General features: G+C 43.1%; 1 protein-coding gene across 1 annotated transcript; it reads right to left on the minus strand.

Moving 5' to 3' along the window:
• Positions 1–4,340: 4,340 nt before the first annotated feature.
• Positions 4,341–9,647, minus strand: LOC138265780 (uncharacterized). The gene is made up of 2 exons (XM_069213808.1): positions 7,704–9,647; positions 4,341–4,736 (listed from the first exon to the last, which is right to left on the minus strand). The coding sequence occupies exons 1-2, from the start codon at positions 9,007–9,009 to the stop codon at positions 4,705–4,707; spliced, it is 1,338 nt and encodes a 445-aa protein (XP_069069909.1). The 5' UTR covers positions 9,010–9,647; the 3' UTR covers positions 4,341–4,704.
• Positions 9,648–9,903: the final 256 nt, after the last annotated feature.

The raw sequence follows: 9,903 nt of genomic DNA on the forward strand, positions 1-9,903 counted from the left end.
CATGACAATATAGATGGGTGTCCTATTAGGTTTCATCTTTAGTTATCTACCCTTAACATTACCCTTAGCCTGGAAGTTCATTGGTCAAGACCATTGGCAAGTGTTACTCAATTGCCTGAGCTACTAGAGGGATAATGTAGTGTGGGGGTGGGTAATTTGGTTCCTTCAAATTGATCCAGATGGGTTAGCCCTGAGTCCCACAGATATGGGGGCATATTTGAGAGCACCTAGTGTCATTCCAATGCCACATTAGCATCATTTTCTGACGCTAATGTGGCATTAGAAGGCCAAAAAAGCCACACCATATTTACAAAGACGCACAACTTTGTAACTGTTTGTGCTACATTATGCCTGCGCCAGGCATAATGTATTCAAAGGGGGCGTTCTCCCATTAGGAGGGCCAAAAAAATGGGGCAAGGAAATCTAAGAGATTTCCTTGAGCCATTGTTTTCGGCACTTTTAACGCAGAGCAGGCGTTAAAAGGAGACTTCCATTGTTTGCAATGAGCCTCTGTGTGCTTTGCAAGATTAGAGTCAAAATGTTTGATGGTAGACCCCTAACTACCCAAATGGTGGTGTAAGGGGGGCACTAAGGAGCACAAGAAATGTGGCACTGTGTGCCGCGCCACTTTTCTTAAATAGGTACTATTTTGTTCTTTTTAACTTCCAGTGCCTGTAAACAGAAGGCTTGTGACTGGCACAGATGTGGCCAGCAGGACCAACCAAATTATAATGTATTTTCTTTTATTTTGTAAAGTTATTTTTTCTCACTTTTCACATAGATTTCCTTTTCTTTTGTTTTTCCTCGTGGGTGCTCTTCTCAAAAGATGACTATTGTCTTGTCTAAAATATTGCAAAGCGACATTGTTCCTTTATTATGTGTAATTTCTGATATGATGCTTAACACATAATCGTGCAGTACACCCCAGTGCACCCCACTCGAATCCACCCCACTACAACCCGCCCCGATCCACCCCACATTAACGCACCCCAATCCACCCAACTGCAATCCAAAACACTCACCCCAATCCACTCCACTCAAACCCACCCCAGTCTAAACTGCCCCACTCCAATTCGCTCCACTCTAATCCAAAACAGTCTGCACCATTGCACTCCAATCTGCTGTACTCTAATCCAAAACAACCTGCTCCATTCCAATCTGCCCCACTCCAGTCCAAAACAATATGCCCCGCTCCAATTCGAAACAATCTGCTCCAATCCAAAATAATCTTCCCCACTGCAGTCTGCTGTACTCCAATGCAAAACAATCTGCCCCACTCCAATCCACACCATTCCCATCTGCCCCACTCCAATCCAAAACAATCTGCCCCATTCCAATCCACCCAACTCAGGTCTGCCCCACTCCATTCCAAAACAATCTGCCTCACTCCAATCCAAAACAAAACGCCCACTCCAATCCATTCCACCTCACCCCACTCCATTCCACCCCACTCCCATCCACTCCACCCCACTCCAATTCAATGCACCCCTCTCCAATCTAATGCACCCACTCCAATCCACCCTAATACAATCTACCTCACTCCAATCTGCCTCATTCTAATCCAAAACAATGTGGCCCACTGCAGTCTGCCCCACTCCAATCAAAAACAATCTGTCCCACTCCAATCTGATCCATTCCAATCCAAAACAATCTGCCCCACTTAAATCTGACGCACTTGAATCCCAAATAATCTGCCCCACTCCAATTTAAAATAATCTGCCCCACTCCAGTCCAACATAATCTGCCCCACTCCAATCAGCCACTTCAATCCAAAACAACCTGCCTCACTACAATCAATTTCAATCTGCCCTACTTTAATCCCTTTCAGTCTGCCCATTTAAATATGCCCCAATTTAATCCAAAACAACGTGCCCCACTCTGTCCTGCTCCACTCCGACCTGCCCCACCACAATCCTCAAAAACACAACAAAATCCAAAACAATCGGCCACAATCCAATCCAGTCCACCTCACCCAATCCAATCCTCTGCACTCCATCCCAATTCACCACTTACCAATCCACCACAATCCAAACTACTGCAGCCCAATCCAGCCACACCTATCCAATCTAGCCCTGTCCAATCTACCCCACTCCAATCCAATACACCTCACCTCAATCCAATACACCTCCGCCCCACCCCTATCCACTCAAGTCCACCCCACTCCAGTCCAATCCACCTACTCCAGTTCAATCCCACTCCATTCTGTTCCACCCCCTCCAATCTAACCCACTCCAACCCACTCCAATCCTAACCACCCACCCTAATCCACCCAATGCCGATCAAGTCTACCACTACCTAATCCAAGTTACTCCAATCCAAACCACCCACATCACCCAAGTCCATCTCATTCCAATACAATCCACTTTAATCCACCCCATTCCAGTCCAATCCAGTCCACATCAACCAACCCTACTTCAGTCCAATCCACACCACTCCAAATCACCTTAATCGACCACTCTTCAATCCATTCCACCTCTCTCCAATCCAATCCAATCCAGTCCACACCAATCTAATCCATCCTACACCAATCCAATCCACCCCACTCCAATCCAACCCACTTCAATTCAGTCCACCCACTCAGTCCAATCCACCACAATCCATTCTACTCCAATCCTCCACCCCACTCCACACCATATGAAAAACTTAAGTGCTTGGTTGATGAATCTGATGTAAATTTAAACAGAAAGCAAATTCAGGAAGCCTACAGAATGTGATTGACAGAATGTGAATTGCAAAAAGAAAGCACTGTACCATGGAGAAAAAAATCTCATAGAAATAATTGATTTAATTAGAGACTGGAACGTTGTGAAGAAGTGAAGAATTGATTGGGTTCATGCGTCTGTGAAACCACAAAAGAGTAAGTCGGAAAGAGCTGTTAGATTGAATGATTCTCAATGCAAAGTTACAGTAGAAAGAGAGTTGCCATTGTGAAAAGCAGCCGGTTGAGTTTATGTGTGTATTCTCAGGATGGGTCACGACCTGTGGATCTATACAAAGAATTTAGCAAAGCTTAGAGGGAAACCAAAAAAGTTGTATACTGAGGAAGAGAGAATTGTGACATTTTCAAATGTGCTTTTTGAAAATCTGGATATGCTGTTTTCAATTATTGTACCTAAAGATTTATGGATTGAGTGCAAAGCAATAGTACAATGGACCGATACAGGACAGCAGAGTGAGTCATAGTTTTTAACCTTCACCAATTGTTATGCAAAGGGATACTCTGGTTATTGATCATTAGATTTCACAGAGAAAACTGGTTAATTGTTCAAAACGTATGAGAGCAAAGCAAAAAGCAGGGGACTCAGTTAATGCATATTTTGAGAGATTGATGCAGGTTTATGGGCAACGCAGTGGAGTTGATGATCCATCAATCGAAAAAATGTGGGAATTTGTTTTTGCTTATGCGTTGGGTTTATGTCCTGAGATCAGTATACAGCTTCAGCACAGTGTGATGTGCTAGCAAGAGAAATCCTTACCTATGCAAACTACTTTTGCAATTATTGTGATGTGATAAAGAAAATGACAAAGGAAAAGTTGATGGACTTACAGACAAAGTTATTCGTTATAGGTATTAGCCAGGAGTGATAGTGACCATAAAGCCCTGCACCTTACTATGAACGACACCTCCAGACCCCTACAGTCGTTAACTAGAGAATTATGGATCGTTAACAATAAGCGGGCTATAAAATGGGCCCAAACTGAGCAGCGTCCCGGAGTATTAGATATCATCCATAGAGAGCTGATGGAAGCTACTCACCAAGTAATGGCTGTTTCTACTACTGGAGTCTATCACACTGGTGTGGTAACATGCACTCTACTTTCTTTGCATCCCTGGGTATGAATTTTTAAGAGAAGTGTCAAATTCACTAACAGAAACATTAGAAAGTCCTGCTTATGTGATAATAAGGAACACAGAAGAGTCAATACCTACCTAGCGTGAGTAATTCAAACTAAAACTCAATCTCTAAGGGGAGCAGCTTGAACACCATATAAATGAACCCAAATAGTGGCACTGAAAAAATGGGCCAAACAAAACTGGCAGGATTTGTTTATGTCTATTAAAAACAGTGATAGAATGTTTTGGCACACAGTGGCAAACAACAGTGAAAAGTCCTCAGTTATCCCAAACGCTACCCCACTCCCTGATATACAAAAAAACACAATTTCGCTAAGGAGTGAGCGAACAGAACCAATGGTTAAAGAACATGGTACGGATGTCCATAGCACAGAGACACAGGCAAGCTATCACTATTTCTTTACAACCTGTTATAGACTGTAATGTAGATTTTCCTAGTTTATGACGGAAAGTCTTAATTTTATTAAAGACACGGAGGAGAGTATTATGCGTTTCTTTTCTTGCTTTATTTAATGAGCAGCAGTCAAGAAACTACAAATCCCATAAGGCTTAACATCTGTAGCCAATGGGATTAAAAAGATAGTTCAAAACACACAGAACCAATAGTAATTACGATATGGCATTATGACGTCACTTGACTGCAAGCAGCCCTCTTTTCTTGCAAATGAAGTCAGTTAACTGTGAACAAAGGAAACAACAAGCAAAGAATAAACAGAGCCATGAGGAAAGCAAAAACATCAGAGAAAAAGTCCAGGAGCTTGCAGAAGCGAGGGTGGTCCGGCCAAACCGACAGGGATGATCCAAGTCCTGAAGGGAACGAAATGTTTGGATGACCTGACGGGATCTGATTAGGACGTTGTCTGAGTGGTTGAAGCCGGAACTAGAGAAAGGGAGGGAAAACAAAGTTATACAAGAGGTGGGATAATACTCGCCTCCGTGTCTTTAATAAAATTAAGACTTTCCGTCATAAACTAGGAAAATCTACATTTTATGTCAAGACCGGAGGCTCCTATTATGCGAGTTTAAAGCATATTAATCACGTTGAAAGAAGCATTATCAATTGGTTTGCAATAAAACACTTTAAAAGTATTATCATTGGACCAATCCGCAGATTTTAGAATATCCTCCAAACGGGAACCCGCCCAAAAGGCTTTGGAAGCCATAGCCCCCCTAGAGGAATGAGCTCCAAACTTGGAAACATCAATACCAGCCAAGGACATAATCAGTCTTACCCAACGTGCTAGTGTAGCAGAAGAAACAGGGTTATGGGGTTTTCTGAAAGATATGAGAAGTTGGGAGGAGGATGTTCTCAAATCTGCGGTTCTATGCTCATAGACTTTGAGACATTGTCCTACACACAATTTTGGTTGAAGCGGAAAATAGGGATAAAAGACTGATGACAAATTCGTCTTAGTGCGTCTTACAACCGAAAACAACACACCCGACGGGGTGAATTGACGGCTGGAGACGTCCAAAGCCTTAACATCTGATAACCGTTTAATAGAAACTAAACATAATAACATTGTTAATTTAGCAGATAAAAGCTTTAATGATAAACTTGAATTATCTGGTAATGCAATCAAATATTTCAAAACAATATTAACATCCCACAAGTGGTTGTATTTTGGTAACGGAGGTTTAGAAAATTTTACTCCCTTCAATAATTTACAGACCAACGGGTGCTCGCCTACTGGTTTCCCGTGAACATGAATATGGTTGGAAGAGATAGCAGATCTGTAAAGATTGATAGTGCGAAATGCTTTACCTTTGCTAGCTTCCGAGGCTAGAAAATTTACGACAAAAATAACATCTGCTGAAAAGGGATCAATTTGTCTTCCCACACACCAGCAATCCCATAGAGACCAGGCCGCCTTATAGGCTTTTTTGGTGCCTGGGGCCCAGGAGCTTGAGATGTAATGGGAAGCTTCTGCCGAAATGACAGGGGAAGACTGGGGATTCCTGATATTTTCCAAGCGGATAAGGTTAGGATATTGTTCAGAATAAGGGGGTGAGCACGGTGAAGAGGGTCTAGCAGCAGATCCGGAAAGGATGGAATTAGCAAGGGAAAATCTATTGACATTTCTAAAAGAGTGGGGAACCAAATTTGAGATTGCCAAAACGGGACGATAAGAGAGAGAGAGGCGTGTTGACGTCTGGCCTGAGCCAGAACCCTGTTGATCATTATGAAAGGAGGAAAGGCATAGTTGAGGGAAAACGACCAGTCTTGAGAGAAAGCATCTGATGCTAAGGCTAAGGGATCTGGGCGCCAGCTGTAAAATTGGGGAAGTTGTGTGTTGAGTCGGGATGCAAAAAGGTCTATGGAAAAAGGGCCCCATAAGGATTGAATGCTGTGAAACACGGAAGGATGAAGTCTCCAATCGCTGGAGTCTCGAAGGTGACGAGAATGCCAATCCGCCACTGTGTTGAGAGTCCCAGGAAGATACTCTGCATGTACCGAAAGATGGTTTGAGAGGCAAAACTCCCAAAAGCTCTTGGCTAGATCTGCCAAAGGTTTGGATCGTGTGCCCCCAAGATGGTTTATATATCTGACTGCAGATATGTTGTCCATCCTGAGCAGGATTGCACAATGTACTTTGTTCTTTGCAAGACTTCTGATTGCAAAGGAGCCTGCAAGCATCTCTAAACAATTGATGTGCAATTTGGACTCCTCGCTTGACCATGTACCTCCAGTCGAGATGGGTCCACAGCGGGCCCCCCAGCCTTGATGACTTGCATCGGATTCTAACACAAGATCTGGGGCTGATGGAAAAATACTTCTCCCGTTCCAAGCAGCTAAATGGTCTATCCACCATTGAAGCTCCGTGCGAGACTCTATGTCCAAAGGAACGAGATCGGAATACGAAAGCCCCTTTCTCAGGTGTTGAATCTTTAATCTTTGAAGGGCACGATAATGAAGGGGACCCGGAAAGATTGCTTGGATGGAGGAGGAGAGAAGACCTACAACTCGGGCTAGAGTTCGGAGGGAAATGAGGGAATTTCGGAGAATTTGTAGAATTTCTGATTTTATGGATTTTATTTTTGACGATGGTAGAAGAAGGGACGCTGAGAGGGAATTGATTTGAAACCCTAGAAATTCTACGACTTGGGAAGGGATAAGAAGGGATTTTTCTCTGTTTATTATGAAACCCAATTGCTCCAACAGAGAGCAAGTCGTTTGCAGGTGGAGTATGAGAGTCTGAGGCGATTGACTTAGGATGAGGATATCGTCTAGATAAATTAATAATCTTATCCCTTGAGCTCTTAGAAAAGCTACCACGGGTTTCATGAGTTTTGTGAAGCACCATGGGGCCGACGATAGACCGAAGGGCAGAGAGGTAAAGTGATACATTTTGTCTAACCATTGGAATTGGAGAAATTTTCTGTATTCTGGATGAACCGGAACGACTAAGTAAGCGTCCCGTAGATCCAATCTGACCATCCAGTCGTTCTGGAGGAGAATATCTCTGAGATGGAGGATTGTTTCCATTTTGAAATGCCGGTATACTACAAACCGGTTGAAATGTTTTAGATTGATGACTGGACGCATCTTTTTGTTTTTCTTTTGAACAAGAAAAATTGGGCTGATAAAACCTGAAGGAAGGGGAAGAGTGGGCGCAATCGCTTGTTTGCGTAACAATGTGTCTACCTCTAGGGAAATTAGATGAACCATTTCTGTAGAAAATTGGGGAGGAGGTTGGAAAAAAGTTTGGACAGGAGTAGAATAAAGTTCTATTTTGTAACCTAGAACTGTGTTTAACACCCAAGCATCTTTTGTTATTGCATGCCAATTTGACAGAAAATGGGAAATACGACCTCCTGTCGGGAAAGAATCGACAAAGAGGCTTACCTGTTGGGTTGGTGGCTCTGGAATGTCTGGTCGACCTGGCACGGTATCCTCTGCCACGTTGGGGGTAGAACTGAGGTCTAAAGTCCTGCTGATATGAGCTGTAATAACCTCTGGAGCCTTGATTGGTGAATCCGCGGCCGGTAAAGCGACCCCTGCCTCTACCGGCCCTGGCAAAAACCCGCTGGTGAAACATTTTTCTCATGGACTGTTGGGCTTTGGTTAACGAGGTGAAAGTAGCAACATATTTGCCGAGGTCCTTGATAAAGGAGTCTCCAAAAAGCTGTCCATCCGATTGGAACTGAGGTTGAACGGTTGCCAATTTGACGAGTTTGGGATCAAGTTTAATAAGTAGACCTTTACGTCTCTCGTGAATAAAGGAAGAATTTGCATTTCCCAAAAGGCAGAAACAACGCTGAATCCATAAAGATAACTCTTCTGGGTCCAGAAAGGACCCGTCTAGTCTGGCTGATTCCACAAGATCGAAAATTCTAGTAAGAGGCCCAGTAATATCTAAGAGTTTATCTTGGCAAGAGGACCAAGCTTTATCTACGCCCTTGCGCGGGTCCTTGCCTTGTTTGGTGAAGAAAGTCAACATTTGTTCATCAATAGTAGGAGTGATAGTGGCTTTGTTGGAAAGTACGGGACGAGGACATTCAGACTTTAATTTGGACCTGGTTTGTTTGTCTAGTGGAGAAAATAGTTTTTGTGCCACATAACGACCCACATGGTCCGCTGGAAACCACTCCGTGGAATTGGGATGATGAATTTGAGAGGGATCGAACATAGGAAAACCCTCTGAGTCAAAGAGAGAAGGGGTAGCAGAGGTTATTTTTGGTTTCTTTGGAGGAATGGAAAAGGACTCATCATCGTCTTTGTCAGATAAATAAGAATCTGAATCTACATCAGGCATATCTTCGTCTGTATCTTGAATAACTGGAGAAATAACCGGGAGAACATTGCGTTCTTTAGATTTTCGTTTTAGAGAAGATTTTGGCGCCATATTGTTATACTCCTTGGCAGGAGCCTTGTGAGGAACCGCGTCCTCTGGCATACGTGAGAAGGACTCACTTTCCATATGCGTCCCCATATCTGGCTTCGCTGGTGGACGCGTACTGCATTCCCCCGCAGTCTGGGCCGATTTGGAAATTAAGTTAGAAAGGTTATTCTCCAGATTTTTTGATAATTTTTGTAATGAGGAAGAAACTGCCTGATGGACAGAGCTTCTGATGAAATCACAAAGTTCATGTCTCATGTCTTCCAGTTCAGAGGAAACACTCTGTTCCATAGAGGAATTGCCAGGTTCCATTATGTCTTTAAAGACAGTAAAATATGTAGAAATAAAATAGAATTGAAAAAATTAATTTTGAAAAGTCAGGAGACCAAAAGCGAGAAAAAACGGAGTCTTTTTGAAAGCAGAGGGACTAGAAAGGGTTAATAAAATAACCCTGGTCTAAAAGAAGCCACTAAAGTTGCTCTAGATAATAAAGAAGAATGCCGTCAGAAGCGCTCTGATATACGACGTCTCTGCCTCAGGAGCAAACCGAGTGACGGTTGCTGCCTGAGGCAAAAGAATGTTCGGAATTTTTGAACGCGCGCGCCGGGCGTCTAAAGTAAACAAAGCCGGCGTCAGCTGGAGCGCACGGCTGGAAACCCTCTGAGAGAGGGCCGGAAGAAATGTAAACAGACGGCAGTTGCCGTGAGCTGGAAAGGCATGAAAGGAATGCCTAAAAGCGGAACGCACGCGACGCGTGCTGAAATTCAGAAATAAATTGAGAGCTGACGGGCTCAGCTCCAAACAACAAAAATACAGTTGACGAGTGGTCGGAGTCGGATATAAACATGCGGCAACTTGCCGTCTAACATGACAAAGGCCAAAATACAGTATTATTTACAAACCAACAGCATTAAAATATCAGATAATGTATTAACAAGGAGAAAAGAAAATGCGACTTATCTCGACTGCAGCAGCAAGAAAAGAGAGCTGCTTGCAGTCAAGTGACGTCATAATGCCATATCGTAATTACTATTGGTTCTGTGTGTTTTGAACTATCTTTTTAATCCCATTGGCTACAGATGTTAAGCCTTATGGGATTTGTAGTTTCTTGACTGCTGCTCATTAAATAAAGCAAGAAAAGAAACGCATAATAGGAGCCTCCGGTCTTGACATAAAATTGTATGTTCAAATAGACTCACAACCTTA

This window comes from Pleurodeles waltl, chromosome 11, assembly GCF_031143425.1.
Source record: "Pleurodeles waltl isolate 20211129_DDA chromosome 11, aPleWal1.hap1.20221129, whole genome shotgun sequence".
Lineage (NCBI taxonomy): Eukaryota > Metazoa > Chordata > Amphibia > Caudata > Salamandridae > Pleurodeles > Pleurodeles waltl.